Source organism: Rattus norvegicus, chromosome 9, assembly GCF_036323735.1.
Source record: "Rattus norvegicus strain BN/NHsdMcwi chromosome 9, GRCr8, whole genome shotgun sequence".
In the NCBI taxonomy this organism is placed as follows: Eukaryota; Metazoa; Chordata; class Mammalia; order Rodentia; family Muridae; genus Rattus; species Rattus norvegicus.
Genome location: NC_086027.1, coordinates 93519432 through 93538161, shown reverse-complemented (window position 1 = coordinate 93538161; position 18730 = coordinate 93519432). Strand labels below are relative to the sequence as shown.

The window sequence follows — 18730 nt, the reverse complement described above, 5'->3', positions numbered from 1 at the left end:
ATACAAGCATACCCCACACAAAGTATGATAAAAAAAATTAAGAAAAAAAAACAAGATCCCTCTTCACTCCTTAGATCCCTCAATAATCAAGGAATGGAAATGCATTTTGCTTTGGGTTGGGTTGGATTGGGGTTTTTTTGTGACAGGGTCTCGGTGTAGCCCTGGCTGCCCTTGAACTCACTATGTAGATCAGGCTGGCCTCAACCTCACACACATCTGTTGCCTTGGCCTTCCAAGTGCTGGGATTAACAGCAAACACCACCATAATTAACCTACTCTACTCTAATAACTCTCTCCTTGGCGTTACACACCCAGCCCTCTCCAAACAATGTGCCTCGCGTGCAGGACCCGCCTACATCTGGCTGCATGTGCTCCCCTCTGAACAGCCGGGTAGTCGCCTCCTTTGACAACTATTAAACTTGAACCGCCTGTGGTCCACAGTTTGCCCTATACATGCTGATCTCAAGATAGGAGAGTCAATCCAGCCCACGCTGGTTTTGGAAACCTGACCCATAAGGCAAAACTGTGTCCTTGGGTAAACTTTCAGGGAGAATCTGCCACTTGATGCCTATGAAAAGTTACAATTATAAAATGTACATCATTTAAGTGAGCGCACACACCTTCCAAGCACACACACACACACACACACGAACACAAATAATCTTTTTAAAGGCCGAAAACCTAGGGACACCTGTTCAGACGTGGACACAGGGTGAAATTTTTCCTTTTGTGTAACAGGAGGTTTTAGAGTCAAAACCTGGACTCTGGTAGCCACAAGCAACTAGAGCCATCCATGTGCCCAAAGTTAGGTATCTGAACGAGCACCAGCAGGGTTGGGGTGCAGAGGCCAGTTGGACCCCTCCCTCTTGATCATCTTGAACGTTTACCGTAAGATATCTCAGGCGTGTGTTGAGTTCCATTAAGGGAAGGCTGTTTCCTCTCAGCCAAAAACGAGAATCTGAGTTCTGATCCCCTCAATGATTAGGTCACCACATACCATTGTCCCCTCCCTTAAGATTTAATCCAACTGATCCTGTCAATCACCAGTCCAGAAGATGCCAGCCCTCAAAGCTAAAACCATGCTAAGGAGATGGGAGGAATGCAGCCTAGTGAGACAATATACAGCCAGGGGCCTCTCCTTCAAAGTGGTTGCTTACTTACAAACCATTGCTAAGCGCCCCCATGTTTCTGAGTTCTAACTCAGAGGCATACTTTTTTCCTTTTCTCCTTTTTGTCTCTTCTTGGGACAACGTGCATGTTGACACTGCTTCCTCTCATTCCCACCTTCAGCTTCACAGCTGCTTGCAAGACCGATGCTGCTGAAGCTGCCTGCCTGCTCCACCCCTCCTCCTCCTCCTCCCTTTTCTCCCCAACTTCTTTCTTTTTCAAGATGAGGGTTTCTCTGTGATGCCTTGGCTGACCTAGAACTGGCCTTGCAGCCCATGCTGTGAAGATCCACCTGCTTATGCCTCCTGAATGTTGAAACTAAAGACATATGCTACCAAGCTAGTGCGCTCTCTCTCTCTCTCTCTCTCTCTCTCTCTCTCTCTCTCTCTCTCTCTCTCTCTCTCTCTCTCTCTCTCTCCCCTCTCTCTCTCCCCCCTCCCTCCCTCCCTCCCTCCTTTAAATTTTTACTCATGTATGTATTGCATGCAGTGCCCAAATAAGCCAGAAGAGGGCGCCAGATCCCCTGTAACTGGAGTTAAGTGGTTAGGCATGGCCTTGTAGGTGCTGGAAATCAAACCCAGGTTCTCCAAAAGGGAAGCCATCTCCTTAGTCCCAGTTATATGCGTTCTTGGATCCTAACTTAAACCCCACTTTCTCCATCTGCCTTCACCTGGCTCACCTGCCCTGGATTTTTTCTCTTAACCTCTAATTTTCCTTGAGTTTCCTTCAAAGTCCGTTTTTGAAATTCTTTACCAATTAGACTAAACTGCAATGAAAACCAAGATTTTTCCAGGAACAGACGCCTTTCTCGATTTTTCTCAGGATTCAGGGACAGAGTCATTAAGATCCCCTTTGAAACACCTGTTAATGTAAAACCATGATGCCATCCTCAAAGGAGATCAGACTTTATTCTGGAGCCAAATATAAGTGAACATACTAAGGGAGGTCAAGGTCAGGTCACTCCACGTTCTTTTCTTTTTAAATTTTTAAATTTTATTATATTTTATGTGCATGGATATTTTGCCTACATATATATGTCTGGACCAAGTATATGCAGTACCTATGGAAGACAGAAGAGGGCAATGGATCCCCTAAAACTGGAGTTAATATGGTTGTGGGCTGCCTTGTGTGTGCTGAAAATTGAACCTGGGTCCTCTGGAAGAGTAGCCAGTGCTTTTAACCGGAGCCTTCTCTGCAACCCCTCAAATTCCTGTGTTTTAACCTAACATTTTCATTAAGGTTTTAAAGTAACAGGACAAAGGAAGCTATGGATCGAGGCCTTTTTCAAAGACACTGAGAGGAGTGTCAGGCAGGTGGGGTGGTAGAAGGGCAAGGAAACTCTGCTACACCTCAGAAAACATCTGAGGACATTCCTAGTAAGCTAAGTTAATATATTCCAACAGGTTTCACAGCAGCTCACGACCAACCATCCATAACTGTAACCACAGGGGATCTGACGGCCTACTTTGGACTTTGTGGAACTGGTACTCACACATGCACAAATCCACAGACATACACACAAATATATAATTAAAAATAAAATAACTAAAAAAAAAACAAAACAATGATGTCTAAAAATAATAAGGCCAGGCACATTCTTAAACACCTTTAATCCATGCATTTAGGAGCCAGAGGCAGGAAGCTCTCTACAAGTTCACAACTAACCTAGTCTACACAGCTAGATTCAGGGCAGCGAAGGCTACATACAGAAACCCTGCCCAAAAAAAAAAAAAAAAAAAGAAAAGAAAACAGAAAAGGGAAAAAAAAGAAAAAGAAAAATAATAAAGAGAAGAATTCTCTTAAATAATTCATAAGAATTTATTTATTGAGCTGCTGTGGACCAGCCATTGTTCTAAGTAGTATCAAAGACCCATCAACAAAGTTCCTACCACAATAAAATAGACAAGAGACAAACAGCTGGATGTACAGTGCTGTCTTCAACACGGAGCGCGTGGGAGGCAGTATTCCAGAGAAAGGCTGTGATTTTCTGTCTAGGGTTGGAGGGAGCTAATAAGGCCGTGTCAGCACAGACTGAATAATACGCAAGCCAGTGGAGACATTCCAGAAAAATGTCCCTTTTGTGTTTGTTTATTTTTGAACCAGGGTCTCCTGAGGTTGAGTTGGGACTGTGTCACTATGTCATCTAAGGACTGGAAAGAGCTGGAAGATCTGCCTTCAAGAAAGCTCCTGGCTGGGTAGTGTTGGCACACACCTCTAGTCTCAGCGCTTGGGAGGCAGAGGCAAGTGTTTCTCTGAGTTCAAGGCCAGCCTGGTCTACAGTCCTGTCTTCCAGAACAGCCAGGGCTACACAGAGAAACCCTGTCTCAAAAAACAAGCAAGCAGCCCTGGAGGTAGCTGTTGTGGGGAGCCTTTACACTCTCACAGACCGGCCTGCCTCCCAGTGTCCTGAAGCCATAGCACCTGACTGCTCTACAAGTGGGCCAGATGAAAGGGACAGAGGAAGAAGGGAACACCAGGAGAGAAGTGATAGTGTCATGTCTAATTAAATCTTGAAAGTGATATACTAGGGGCTGGAGAGACGGCTCAGTGGTTAAGACCACTGACTGTTCTTCCAGAGGTCCTGAGTTCAATTCCCAGCAACCACATGGTGGCTCACAACCATCTGTAATGGGATCCGATGCCCTCTTCTGGTGTATCTGAAGACAGCTACAGTGTACTTATATAGAATAGATGAATAAATCTTTAAAAAAAGGGGGGGGGGGGTTGGGGATTTAGCTCAGTGGTAGAGCGCTTGCCTAAGAAGCTCAAGGCCCTGGGATCGGTCCCCAGCTCCGAAAAAAGAACCAAAAAACATACTATTGGGTACCCTGAATCTGACTGGTCACGTGATCAGCAAGGGTGGTGGGAATCACTCAAGGATCCTCCTTACAGGTTATCTTGGAGCCTGCCTACTGCCGTGCAGATTGCAGACTTAGGAATGGGCTAGACTCAGAAAATGACAGAAAGATAAAAGGTAATTTCAGGATTTGTGGCTTGAGGTCACCCCCCTCCCACCCACCAACCCACCCCAGAGAAGGTATGCGTAGGTCACAGGACAACCTATAGGAGTCCCTTCCCTCTTTCTACCATGTGGGGGCCAAGGATGGAATTCAAGTCATCAAGATTGGTAGCAGGCAAGTTTACCCAGTGAATCCTCTACTGGAAGCTCTATTTGGATACACTGTCGAGCAGGTCCTCTTGTGGACTGATCATGGGCACAGTTATGTAATTGCCCAAGTGGTATTTAGAGAAGTTGAAATGAGACATACTTACTTAAGACTTACCCTTTCGTGAGGATCCGTTTTTTTTTTTTTTTTTTTTTTCGGAGCTGGGAACCGAACCCAGGGCCTTGCGCTTCCTAGGCAAGCGCTCTACCACTGAGCTAAATCCCCAGCCCCCATGAGGATCCGTTTTTAAAATGTTTATTTCCTATTTTTATTTGTGTGTGTGTGTTTGTGTGTGTGTGTGTGTGTGTGTGTGTGTGTGTGTGTGTGCGCGCGCGCGCGCGCACCAGACGGAGAAATTGGATCTCTGGTAATTGGAGTTTACAGGAAATTAAGAGCCATTTGACCTGAGTGTTGGGAACTGAACTTGGGTCCTCTGGAAGGGTGGTCCATGCTCCTCACCACTGAGCCATCTCTCCAGCCCTAAGAATGAATGCCACTGAAGGTTAGGGATTGAGTCAGCTGCTGGTGGAGCACACCTTTAGTCCCAGCACTGAGAGGTAGGGGTGGGAGACAGAAGAGGGGATCTCTGAGCTCAAGGCTAGTCCGGTCAAGTTCTAAGATAGCCAGAGCTACAGAGAAAGCCTGTCTCAACAAACAACAACAACAACAAAGAAACAAAACAAAAGAAAGCTAGAGATTGAACCAGAACCCCCAGGGCATAATTACAGCCTGGAGAAAGGCAGCCAAGTTTGACCTCCCAGTCCCATCATCTTGATTTGAAGACTAAGGAGCCAGTAAGGGAGCGGAACAAGGTCTAAGGACAGAACCACCTCGCTAAGTACTGCTGAGAGACCCCAGCAGCAAGAGTGATTTGCTGAGCTCTTCTGCCAAGATCTGTGCTTGAGGAAATCTTGTAGGGGACCTTAGTGAGAAGAACAAGGGGAGACGAAAAAAGAAGTCAAGTCAAACACAGTCTGCTCAACAATACAGCAAATACTAATTAAGAGCTGATTATGTATAATGCTGAGGAAGCCATGCAAGGCTCAAGATGACCGAATAATGTAACCATGATTATCCCCAGCCCAGCACAAGGAAACTGACTCACAAAGGGACTGAGCCATCACAGCAGCCACAGAGCCAGCTAGCAGCACTGAGGCTCCAACAGGCTGGATGACACCCAAGACAAGGTGTGTGTAGCCATGAGCTTCCTCCCCCCCCCCCTGTGTGTGTGTGTGTGTGTGTGTGTGTGTCTTCGTCTCTCTCTCTGTCTCTGTGTGTGTGTCTTCGTCTCTCTCTCTCTCTCTCTCTCTGTGTCTCTCAATCTCTCTCTGTCTCTCTCTGTGTCTTCTCTCTCTCTCTTCCCCCCCACCCCATCCCTCTGAGGGAGAAGCCTTTCTGTAGGGTTCTGAGGGAAGGTAGAAATGAACAGAGACTATTGGAACTGCCTGTAAGTTGTATGGGGACACAGGCTTTGTGAGTCATCAGACACTCAAGGCTGGGCTTTTCAGTGACACAGCCGCCTTTGAGTCATCCCATGACTAACCCCAAGACACTCACAGTACTTGGGTGGAATCACATCTTTGGTCTGTGATTGCTATCCTATCTGAGGTAAACAGACATTTGTTTACGCCTCCCCAGAAAGATGATACCACACTAGAATTTAAGAGAGTCTTATCTCAGAAAAGTTTTACTTTTAAAAATCTTTTTTGTTTGTTTTAATTACATGTATGTGAGTGTGTGCAATTGCCCACAGAGGCCAGGAGAGGGCACTGGGTTCCGTGGAGCTGGAGTTCCAAGCAGTTGTAAGCCCCTCCTCCCATGGGTGCTGGGAAAAGAATTGTGCAAGAGGGCACACATTCTTAACCACTAAGCCACCTCTCCAGTCCTCAAAAGTAAAACTCAAATCCATTATTTCTAGGATTGCACAAGTATACCGTGCGTGATACATCCCTGCCACACGCGCTGGGGCGTGATACCTTGAAGATGAGAGTTATCTAGGAAGTCTTCGTGAGTTTCCTTTGTCTCTCCAGGTTTTGCTGACCGATACTCACTTCTCAGGGAAATCTTCCACCATCTAAAGATGATCTGTAATTAAACAGGTGTTGGTAGAAGTTTAAAATGACTGGAATTCTGGCAGCCATGTTAAGTTTTGGGTATTTTGTTTTGTTGAGACAGGATCTCACATAGTTCAGGCTAGCTTTGAATTCACTACGTAGCCCTGAGTGCTTCACTGTCCTTTCTCTGTCTATCAAGTGTTAGCAGGCATGGTCCACCATGCCTACCTTCAACTTAGTGTTTTGAAAGGTGCCTGTGGTATGTCCATTGGAAATGTTCCCAATATCAACAATAACTTTACACTGTGAGGTAAATATCTGGGCACCAGTGAACGTTTCCCTTAGATATTAGTGTTAGAGATAGTGCTGGAAGGAGCTCTAATATCTTCCAGGTCACTGGGCTGGAGAGATGGCTCAGTGGTTAAGAGCACCGACTGCTCTTCCAGAGGTCCTGAGTTCAAATCCCAGCAACCACATGGTGACTCACAACCATCTGTAATGAGATCTGATGCCCTCTTCTGGTGTGTCTGAAGACAGCTACAGTGTACTCACATTTATAAAATAAATAAATCTGAAAGAATTTTGATTTGATTCCCTACCAGCCACTTAGCTGCTAACAACCATCTGTAACTCCAGCCCTAGGGGATCCAGCACCCTCTTCTTGTCTCCTTGGACACTGAATGCACGTGGAGCACAGACAGGCATGGGGAGAACACAGGACTTCATGGTGCCGCCATCACAGGCCATTCCTGCATCCCCCCACCTCCTGGGCACCTGTCTGCTTTCACTGTCCCGTTCCGCCCTTTGACCTCCCCAGCTCTAGGTTTCTAGACCAGATTCCACTATGAACACCTTTCCGGCTTGAAGAACATGTCTTGTTGGTTACTTTTAATTCCCTTCACCTCTATAGATTTATGCCTTAGTCATTTCAGTGGTATTTTTTTTTTAAGATTTATTTATTATATATAAGTACACTGTAGCTGTCTTCAGACACACCAGAAGAGGGCATCGGATCTCATTACAGATGGGTCTCAGCCATCATGTGGTTGCTGGGATTTGAACTCAGGACCTCAGGAAGAGCAGTCAGTGCTCTTACCCGCTGAGCCATCTCTCCAGCCATTTCAGTGGTATTAACGGGAAGGCTCTGTAAGTGGATGATACATTCTATATAGTACAAAGATGTTTAAAATCTTACAGACTATCTGCTACTCTATCTCTCAGGGGTTTTCTTTCACTTTGTCTTGTTTTTATCACTTTTAATTGTATGTACATGAGTGCTTTGCCTGCCTGTGAGCCTGCGTGTCTGTCACAGGCACGCTGCTGCCTACAGGAGCCAGAAGGAGTTCAAGTCGTTGGGAACTGGAGTTACAGAAGGCTGGGAATTGCCAAGTGGGTGCTGGGAATTGAATCCGTAATCGCAGCCCTCAAGGAGTAGAGGCAGGAGGATCAGAAATTCGAAGTCATCTTCAGCTTTGTAGAGCGTGAAGCCAGACATGCCTCATGGGAAGAAATAAATCTTAACTCTGTGGTGCTCTGAGACTATAAAATACCAAAAATGAAATACTGCTAAGGATGTGAATTTCACTTATTTGAATCAGGGTCTCATGTAATTCCAACTGGCCTTAAAATTGTTTTTAAGGTTTTTGTTTTGTTTTGGGTTTTTGTTTGTTTGTTTGTTTTTGTTTTTTTCTGGTGTGATTTTTTTTTTAATGTTTTGGGGTTTTTTGAAACAAAGCTTCTCTGTGTAACAACTCTGGCTGTCCTGGAACTCACTTTGTAGACCAGACTGGACTCAAACTCACAGAGATCCACCTGTCTCTGTCTTCCCCATGCTGGGACTAAAAGTGTGTGCCATTTTACCTGGCTTCTTCCTTTATAGACCAGGTTAGCCTTGAATTCACAGAGATCCCCTGACTCCCCCTCCTCCTGAGAGCTGGGTGTTGGGACTCACTGCACCCGGTTTTCCTCTGGCTCTTTAAAGGTTTGGTGGGGTTGTTTATTTTGTTTTGTTTTGTTTTTTGTTTTTGACACAAGGTCTCAAACAGCCTCGCCCCAGCTGGCCTCCAGCTGGCCTCCAGCTGGCTATGCAGCTGTAGGGACTCGTGATTCCTTGCTGTCCAGCTCATTTTCTTGCCCCCAACCCCTAATGCTGGTCTGACAGGTGTGCACAGTGAACCTCAGGTGGGTTTTGTTTGTTCGTTTCTGAGACTTTGTCTATGACACACCTGAAAGCTCACTGTGTAGATCAGATGGCCTCAAATTCACAGATCCGACTGCCTTGGTCCCCGAGAGGGCTGGAATTAAATGTGTATATCAGTATGTCTGGGTAAATTTATTCTTTTGAGACAACGAGTCCATAGGTAGCCCAGGCCAGCTCAGAACCCTGAATGTAATGCAAGCTGGCCTCAAACTGAGAGAAATCCTCCTGTCTCAGACTCCTGAATGCTGGGATTACAAGAATGCACCACTATGTTCAACTTGATCTAATCTTATTAATGGACCTAAAGTCTGTACCTGAACAAACTGAGAACTGAGAAATGTTTCACAGGATTTGAATCCATATTTCATTAAAAGAAAAGCCACTCCTTTTTTTTTTTACTTTTTTTTTTTTTCGGAGCTGGGGACTGAACCCAGGGCCTTGTGCTTGCTAGGCAAGTGCTCTACCACTGAGCTAAATTCCCAACCCCAAGCCACTCCTTTTCAAACTAATAAAAATACAATGCTAATAACTGTTTGTTCAAATGGGCCAAATTATAGGCAATTCATAAGGCAAAATAAATGTATGGGAGTATTGGGATAACCCAAGAATTAGGAAATTGGTAGACAAGAAAACTTCTCTAGGAAGAAGCTCTAAGTTTTCAATGCTGTCAGGATGGTGGTTTATTCTCCTACTTGGGAGGCTAAGGAAGGAGGAATTCCAGCCTGGACTAACAAAGGAAAATACTCCATGTAATCTACACCCAACAAAATAACACCCACACATGCGCATACACCCTCAAACCCCTCAGAGCCTAACATTGCACTAAGGAGTTCTCAAGTTGCTCAAACCTGCCTTAGTTAAATGTTAACCAGAAGGGGCTGGAGAGAGCTCAAGTCTGCTTGCTCCTCTCCCAGAGGACCTGAGTTCAGTTCCCAGAACCCACAGAGGAGGCTCACTGTAACTCCAGGAGATCCAAGACATCCCAGGAGATCCGATACCCTCCTCTGGTCTCCTCAGGCATATATTAACAACTCAACACAACACACACACACACACACACACACACACACACACACACAAAATTAAATCTTAAAACATTATAAGTGATTTTAATTTTTTTTTTTTTTTGAAACAGGAGCCTAGTGTGTAGCCCTGGCTGACACTCTTGTTTTGTAGACCAAGTTAGCCTAGAATTCACAGAGATCCACCTGCTTTTGCTTCCTGAGTGTTGGGATATAAGTGTAACCCACTATGACCTCCCTGCATATTTATTTATTTGAAAAATAAATCTTTAAAAATCAAGAATGAACCAGAAGAGCCAGACTTGGTGGCATAAACCTGTGATGCCAACATTTGTGGGAATATTGACAGGAAGACCTGGAGTTCCAAGTTATTCTCAACTATGCAGGGAGTTTGAGGTCAAACAAAGCTGCACAGAGCTGGGGACCGAACCCAGGGCCTTGAGCTTGCTAGGCAAGCACTCTACCACTGAGCTAAATCCCCAGCCCCCCCCCCTTTTTTTAAAGATTTATTTACTTTATATATTTGAGTACGCTGTAGCTGTCCTCAGACACCAGAAGAGGACATCAGATCCCTTTACAGATAGTTGTGAGCCACCATGTGGTTGCTGGGAATTGAACTCAGGACCTCTAGAAGAGCAGCAATTTTTCCAGCCCCACAAAATGGTTTCAAAACACACTGGTTGTAGTGTCCTATGCTTTTAATCTCCATACTTGGCAGAGACAGGTAGATCTCTGTGAGTTAGAGGCTAGCCTGGTCTAAATACAGCAAGTTCCTAAATAAGAAAGGAGCCCTAAATAGGCCACAAACGGATGAGAGCGATTACAGTTAGCTATGCTTGTGCCTTAAAGATGACAAAAACTAAAAAGTAAACTTGTGGTAATAAATGTGGTTAACATCATGATAATTCTAGCACTCAAGAAGCTGAGGCAGGAGGATAACTGTAACTAATTTTTTTTTCAGATCTTATTTTTAATGATTCTTAAACGTTTTAACTTCCCTTTAGCCCACACCCAACAGAGGTGGAGGAAAAAGAAAGGACAGGGGTGGGGCGGAAGTGGACCTGTTTAGAAAGGGTCTCTGAAGCAACTCCTTCTGTGTTGTCTGGAAAATAGCAGTTCAGTTCATAGGTTAGAAGGCAGCGGCAGCTCGGTCCACATGTAAACATCTCACAGATAAACCAGCAGTCCAGTTTGGTAGAATCTGGTTAGCAATAGCCGTGACGACGTGACCTAGCTAAGACAGCCAGGCCTCAGTCTCAGCTTGAGTCAGCAGGAGGGACCCAGAGGGAAGCCAGTTCTCAGCTGTGCCTCTCTCAGTGAAGCAGGAGATTAGAGAAGATGAGAGACACACAAGCACAGCTCAGCTCGCTCTATCAGCAAGTCACTGTCCGTTGGGTCCTATTTATACCCTCCAAACATCACGTGTCCTCCAGGGGTCTCATATGTGTCTACCTCAGCTGACATCACTCTGCCAATCAGCCCAAGTCCTTGAAAGAGGCAAGAAACTGCAGCACACCACCAGAAGTGTTTTGGTGCATCTCTCTCTATGGAGTCCCAAAAAATGCAGCTCAGCTATGCAGTGTAAGGTGGACCAATAAACGAACATCATTAGCAAAGACTCTTTCCTCACATGCCTTTCATGTGCTTGCTTTAGCAGAACATCCTCTCTCCTGCGTCAGTTAAAGCTTCCTTCACACGTTTGCCCCAGCAAAACACCATCCAAATGACTTTCCAAAGAACCCTTGAGTTTCCTCTTTAGATAACTGAGTTTGCCATGAGCCTATGTTATAGTCTCAAAAAACAAAGGAAGTGCGTGTGTCTGACATTCCTTTACACATGTCTTTTGGTTTTTGTTTTGATTTGCTTTTAGGTTATGTTGTTGTTGTTGAGAGACATAGGGTTCTCTATGTCACCCTGGATGTCTTGGAACTCACTCTGTAAACCATGCCGGCCTCGGCCTGCCTCCGCCTCCTGGGTGCTAGTATTAAAAGCGTGAACCACCTCAGCTCAGTTTAACACACTAGTTTTTTTTTTAATATTATATATATATATATATATATGTACATATATATATGAGTATGCTGTAGCTGTCTTCAGACACACCAGAAGAGGGCATCAGATCCCATTACAGATGGTGGTGAGCTGGGATTTGAACTCAGGACCTCTGGAAGAGCAGTCAGTGCTCTTGACCACTGAGTCATCCCTCCAGCCCAACACACTAGTTTTTAAAGCTGTGCTCTCCACAGCTGGCTCCTCCCACTTTCTTGTCTTGAGCTTTCCCATTATGCAGCTTAACATACTGTTTAAAGTCTGTTCAAAGTATATTAAAGAATTAGAGGCCCCGGCCTCCTCCTGATTGACTCTGTTAGGCAGTTAGACAGGTAGTTAGCAGGTTAGCCGCCCATGATGAACTCTCTCTGGTCATTGTTGTCCTCTGACTAGATCTCTCCCTCTCTCTGGGGTCACTTTTTCCTTCTTGGCTTACCTCAGATACTAGGAATTAGAAGCCCCACGGGCTTAGACTTTCGTATCCAAGCCTCCTCCTCCTCTCCAGTGGTAATTACCTGCTGGAGTAGACCTAATTCCCCATCTCTGACTCTCCAGTACTAGCAGAAGCAGATTTTGAGATGAGTGGCCCCATCTCAGTTGGACAGAGACTGCTGACCACCCAGCCCCCACACCTAGAGAGGAAAGTGCTTCAAGTGATCTGAGAGAAAGTGGGAGGGGTGTGTGTGCTACCTGGTGGTCTCCAAGACCCCAGCAGGCCGTGTACATCCCACTTCTCATTCTAGAGAGTGGCCTAAAAGCAGGAAACACACCTCTAATCCCAGCGGTTCATAGCCATCCTTGGCTATAACAGCAAATTCAAAACCAATGTGCGCTATAGGAGACCCTTTAAAAAACAAGGTGAAACAAAAATCATTAAAAAAAAGAAAGAAAGAAATTGAAGACTCAGCCAAGTCTACACAGAGAAACCCTGTCTTGAAAACCAAAAAACTAAAAATAAAAATTTAATTAAAATGAATAATAAAAGACTCCACCACTTCAACCACTTTATGAAAGTCTGTAAAAGCTCTTGGCCATCAAGCCGGTGTTCTGGTGAATTAATAATGTTCACTATTCTTTCTGGGGTGGAGGTGGGGGTGAGATGGTTGGGCTGGAGATTGTTCAGAAAGCAAAGGCTTTCGTTGTCCTTTGACCTCCACTTACACCCTGCGGGTACATGTCCCTCCCTTCTTGGCAGGAAGTTTGTTTACTGTTCTCTTTTTTAAGATTCTAAATGTATGTGTATGTAAGTATACCTGTCTACGGGAATGCATCCTCACTTGTGGGTCCCTGTGGAGGCCTGGGTGCTGGATCTCCCTTGCTGGAATTACGATTGTTGAGAAGTGACTGAAGTGAGTGTCTGAACTGAACTCCAGTCCTCTGAAAGGACAGCAAGTGCTCTGATCTGATGAGCCACCTCTCCAACCACACCCACCCTACTCTCACCCTGGGGAAGGGGGCAAAGGGGGTAGGTGAACAGGGAAAGACTTTTTCCTTCTTATGGCTACCAGACAACTGAAACAATGGCCCTTAAGAAACTGGAAATTCCCAGCAATCTCTTGGGGGGAGGAAATAGCTAAAGCCTTGGCCACAGCCAAAACCTGTCAAGCAGGGGGAAAAGACCTAACTTTGTCAGAGGACCTCCAAGGAGACACTGGAGCTGACGTAAATGCTGGTGGCTCCTGCTTAGTTGTGTGTTTCTCGTCTCCTACTTACACCTAAATCTCACGTTAAGACCCCGAAGTCAAATGCGGGTGGGGAGTGGGGGTGCTGGGATCTTTCTGTTCTTTTCCCAGTGTTTGCTTTTCACTGTGACTTGTTAACTTAGTTAATGTCCAGCTCTGGCTCCGACCCTGACTCCAGTCACAAGGGCAAAGTACGCCCAGCTCCTGGACTATTGCTCAGTGACTTAACTCCACTTTCTAACTAACAGAGAAGCCAATCATGGAGAAATTCCCTCAGGAATTCTCAGAGAGAGAGAGAGAGAGAGAGAGAGAGAGAGAGAGAGAGAGAGAGAGAGAGAGAGAGAGAGAGAGAGTCAGCTCTGATTTATTAAATATGCCTCCCAATCCCAGGAAGAGCCCTAAGTCTCTTTTGCCAGAGATAAGGAGAAAGACTTTGAGCAAGTTGGGACTGTCTTAAGTCCCCAAAGGAATGCTTGATTTTGTTTAAATGCCAGACTTGGAGAAAAGTCAGCTCCCTTTCTCTTGGTTCTCCCCAGCAATCTCGAAGTTTGATGGTTCAGAGACTAGAGAGGCTCCCAGCATCTTCCAGCCAATCTGTGGTCTGTGGTAGATATTCTGAAGACCCCACCCTTTACCCATAGTGTGGATTTTAAATATTTAAAGCTCCTAGGCCTCTGCAGGTCAAAGGTTGGGTGAAGAAATTCCCCTAAGATCATAATAAAGCAGGCTGGAGAGACCAAAACACGTATTGGTAGGAAAAGAAGGCAAGAAACTGAAAGACAAGGGCTGAAGCAAACCTAAGTGTTACCTGAGCCTGACACAGCACGTTTTAATACCAGCTGCTATGCAGACGAAGGCAGGTGTTCCATCCCAAGAAATTCCTTATCCCAAAGTCTGGCATTTAGATGAAACCAAGCATCCCCTCCGGACTTGCTAAAAGTCTTCTCCTTATCTCTTGCAAAGGAGACTTAGGGCTCTTCCATTAACCTAGGAGTGAGATGCCTATTTAACAAACACCTGTTCCAAGTCCTTGCCCCTGAGCACCTCTCACCTGTCCCCACCCTGAATCCTTCCAGCTCCTGAGCTTCGAGTCCCTTCCCCCAGCTTCTCTGATCCCTCAGTCATTTTGGCTACTCGGCTTCTTGGCCTCTTGCCCTCTTGGCTCCTGGTTGGCTCCGATCCTGGATCTCTCTCAGTCTGAGAATTTTCTTTTGACCTCTTGCTCCCCTGGTATTCTCTTGGCTCCTGCTTCCTCCCTTTCTCTCTCTCATCCCCACTCCCACCAGCTGCCTCTGGCTGCTTTCTCTCTCATGTCTACAATAAACCTTCTCCTCCACCATTTCTAGGAACCATTATGACCTCATTTCTTTTCTTTTCAAGGTGTGAGGCCATCTCAAACAAAACAAAATAAAACAACCTTACAACAACAACAACATCGACAAAACAGCAGTTGGAAATATAGCTTGCAGAAGGTCCCTTGGCTAGCATGTTCTACAAGGTCCCTTGGCTAGCATGTTCTACAAGGTCCTGGGTTCAGTCCTCACCCACTACAGCATAACCAGAACAGCTAAGTGTCACTTGGTCAGCCTAGTCTAAAGAGTAAGTTCCAGAAGACCAAGGCTACACAGGGAAATATTCTGAAGACCCCACCCTTTACCCTAAAACCAAAACCAAAAACCAGTGGAATATACAATTTAAAATGAAAGAATACCTATACGCCTTTATATTAGGTACAGAATTAAAATAATTTATAGCTGGGGGTGGTGACATATGCCTTTAATCCCAGCTAGTGACAGGTGGATCTCTGTGAGTCCCAGGCCAGTCAAGGCTACAAAGTGACCCTGTCTAAAATATTAACAACAACTACTATAAAACAAACTGCAAATGTTTCATCCCCAGGTTACATCAGTGCTCTATTGTCAGGTTTGGTGAGAACTTTTGGTCAGTATCTATGAGGGTCTAGTCTCAAGTTCAGATGACCAAAAATTCCCTGGTCTCCCTGTTTAGGCTAAATTGGAATTGTGCAAACATTGGTTAAGTCATGTATTCCAGAACATTCCTTGGTTCTATTCCTGGTAGTCGCCTCACCTGGTCATATTCCCCCTCCTTCTGTGGATGGCTTTGATATTTCCTTGGCGATGGAGTAAACAATCATTTGCCCCTTCCTTTTAAGGTCCCAGTTGATTGAAATAGAGGGTAGAAAGGCTGTTTAGGGCAGAGACCCCAAAGGCAATGGTTCCAGAAACATTCTTGGTTCTCTATGCTGGAATGCCTGGAGGGAGTTCTGGGTTTTTCTAAATGAGCGCCCTTGGCCTGGAGGCTTAGATTCCTTCTGTGAATGGCTTGGGAATGGGACCTCTGGATTTGCACAGGTGAAAATAGATCCTATCTATTCAACCTCATCCTAAATGACCCCCAGACAGGAATGATAATAAAGAATGGAATTTACCTCCAGAAGGAGACACGCCTTAGAGGTTAGAGTAAGGAGAGCTGAGGGGCCACCCCTACCTAAGAAAGGAGCTCACTAAAGCCATAGGCAGACTCTCTCTAGAGAGAAAACCCACTTTTCCGTAACAGAACTCTAGCTCTGCTGAGTGCAGACCTTACACAAGCTGAGGCTGCCTCTCTTCAGCTCCTGAGTTCAGGCTCAAAAAGGAGTTAATTCTCTGTCTTCGTTTTGAGGCTGGCCAGGCTTCTACACTTTCTCCTCTTCTTGTGCTTTTTCTGTCGTGAGGCGAAGGCTTGACACAAATATGGCTTTCTCCCCTTCTCTTCTCCAGTTGCCTCCTCTGGGTAGCAGCTGAGATGCACAGGTTGGCCATCTTGGGGATTTTCTTTTACATTCTGCTAAAATTGGCCTCTCCGAGTAAGCTTTGGCTTTGTTTGACTTTCAAACTTTTCATCAGCATTAAGTATGAGTCTAACAAAATTTGGCCTGAGGAATCTCACGAGTTTATTGGGCTTACACACAGAACCTTGGGTGAGGAGTTGCTCACAGGAGTATGGGTGACTACAAAGATAGAAAGTCTCGGTCTTGAAGAATGAATGCTTTCCTCTTCTCTATAAGGAAGTCTCCTTACTTGGCCTATATATGAAATCACCTCCCCAGAGAGCCCCTCCCCCAGGCCTTGTGCAATTAGTGCAGGATTGAATACAAACAGCTAGAGGGACAGCTGGGATCCCAGGCGAGCACCCCAAACCTTTCCCCACCCCCTCTTTTTCTGAGGTCTCCTACAAGCCCGCATTGGGTTCTGATGATCTAATGATGATGTCTTTGCCTGGAGGACTGTTCTATAACTCATTCAGTCCTCCCTCAGGTTTTCAGACTCTATGTGGGTGCAAGTTCTGAGTTCTGTCCCTCTTGTCAACCCCTACCCCGCTTTTGTTGCTTCCCAAGGTGGCTCTTGGCAGCCTTGAAACTACATGTACAAATTCCTTTCTCCTGAGGCCAGTAGATGTAAAATTTCCTCCAGTTGCCTACTCTGCTCAGTATGGTTTTTTTCAATCAGGTTTTTCAGTGTAACCTGAAAGTCGTCTTGAATTCCTCATATTCCCACAGTGTTTGACCTTCAGCACCTGGTACGTGTTCTTCATGGACATTTACTTACTGGTCAGGTGAACAATGATCTCTTCAGTGATTTAATGGAAAGCCAGGATTTCACTAACCGGATCTGATGGTGCTGATAGATAGATGATTACAGCTACTAGGGAGGCCGAGTCAATCAGATCCTAAATTCAAGGCCAGACTGAGTAACTTAAATAAACGAAACATTCAAACAGGACTGTAGATTAGCTCAGTGGAAGAGTACTTAGCATGTGTAAAGCAGCCCTGGGCTGGATCTCCACTATCATAGAAAGGAAGAAAGGAAGGAAGGAAAATTGACTATGTTAACCCACTGTCTGGAGTGGGGATTAGAGCAGGCTCGAGGTCCAGGCGCTCCAGAGGCTGCTAGGATCATCACAAGTTCCAGAACTGCCTGGGCAAATCCCTGCCTCAGAGAAAGAAAAATGCAAAACAAATGACTGAGTTTTAGCCAGTGCAAGCCATACAATGTTGGGTTTCGGGGATACAAGCAGAGCACAAAAGATTAAAACTCCCTGTCCTGCCCTGCGAGTCACACAGCTTTAACTCCAGTGCTGGGGATGCACCACAGGCAGATCTCTATGTATTGAGAACAAGTCAACGAGGCTTTATAACAAGTGTCTTGTCTCAAATAAGAAAATAAATGGGGTTGGGGATTTAGCTCAGTGGTAGAGCGCTTGCCTAGGAAGCGCAAGGCCCTGGGTTCGGTCCCCAGCTCCGAAAAAAAAAAAAAGAACCAAAAAAAAAAAAAAAAAAAAAACCAAAAAAAAAAAAAAAGAAAAGAAAATAAATAAGGTGGTTAAGATATGGATATGCTGGGGGCTGGAGAGATAGCTCAGCGGTTAAGAGCACTGACTGCTCTTCCAGAGGTCCTGAGTTCAATTCCCAGCAACCACATGGTGGCTCACAACCATCTATAATGAGATCTGGTGCCCTCTTCTGGCCTGCACGTGTACATGTATACATAATAAATCTTTAAAAAAAAAAAAAAGATATGGATATGCTCTTAACCCAGTGGTTAAGAGCACTGACTGCTCTTCCAGAGGTCCTGAGTTCAAATCCCAGCAACCACATGGTGCCTCACAACCATCTGTAAAGGGATCTGATGCCCTCTTCTGGTGCGTCTGAAGAAAGTGACAGTGTACTCATATACATAAAATAATAAAATAAATCTTTAAGACCACTTGCTGTTCTTCCAGAGGACCTGAGTTCAGTTCCCAGCACCCACATCAAGTGACTCAAAATTGTCTGTAACTCCAGCTCCAGAGGATCCAACATCTCTGGCCTCTGTGGGCATTTGCACTCATGTACACTTACCCGCATGCAAACAGACATACTTACGCATAATTAAGAACTATAAAAATAATTAAAAAAGAAGAAAATAAGCTGAGGAGGAGTGATGAAAACGTCTTTAATACCAGAACTCTGAAAGCAGATGGCAGGGAAAGCTCTGAGTTAGAGGCCAGCCTTGTCTACAGAGCCAATCATAGGATAGCCAGGTTACAAAGAGAAACCCTGTCTCAAACAAAGAAGAAAACAAACAAATGATAAATAAAACCCCCTGTCTCAATGAAGCTTGCATCCCATCAATAGAGGAAGAAAGAATATGCAGCTTTCCTTCTTTTTGGAGGGTAGGGAACAAATGGTCAGGAGTGGTCTCTTGTACCTCAGGTTGGTCTTGAATTTACTATGCAACAAAGGCTGGCCTTGAGCTCCTGAACCTCCTGCATCTGCCTCCCCCTTACTAGGATTGCAAGTGTGTAGTGTATGCCACCCTTACAACGGCAGGCATTGAACCCAGGGCTT

At 45.2% G+C, this 18730-nt stretch overlaps 1 protein-coding gene across 1 annotated transcript in view; it reads right to left on the bottom strand.

The window, feature by feature from the left end:
• Fbxo36 (F-box protein 36) overlaps positions 1-18730 on the bottom strand; it is a 64681-nt gene that overhangs the window by 17137 nt on the left and 28814 nt on the right. The window contains exon 2 of the mRNA NM_001108804.1: positions 6311-6419. Coding sequence (NP_001102274.1) covers positions 6311-6419 — 109 coding nt within the window. The remainder of the gene's footprint in view (positions 1-6310; positions 6420-18730) is intronic.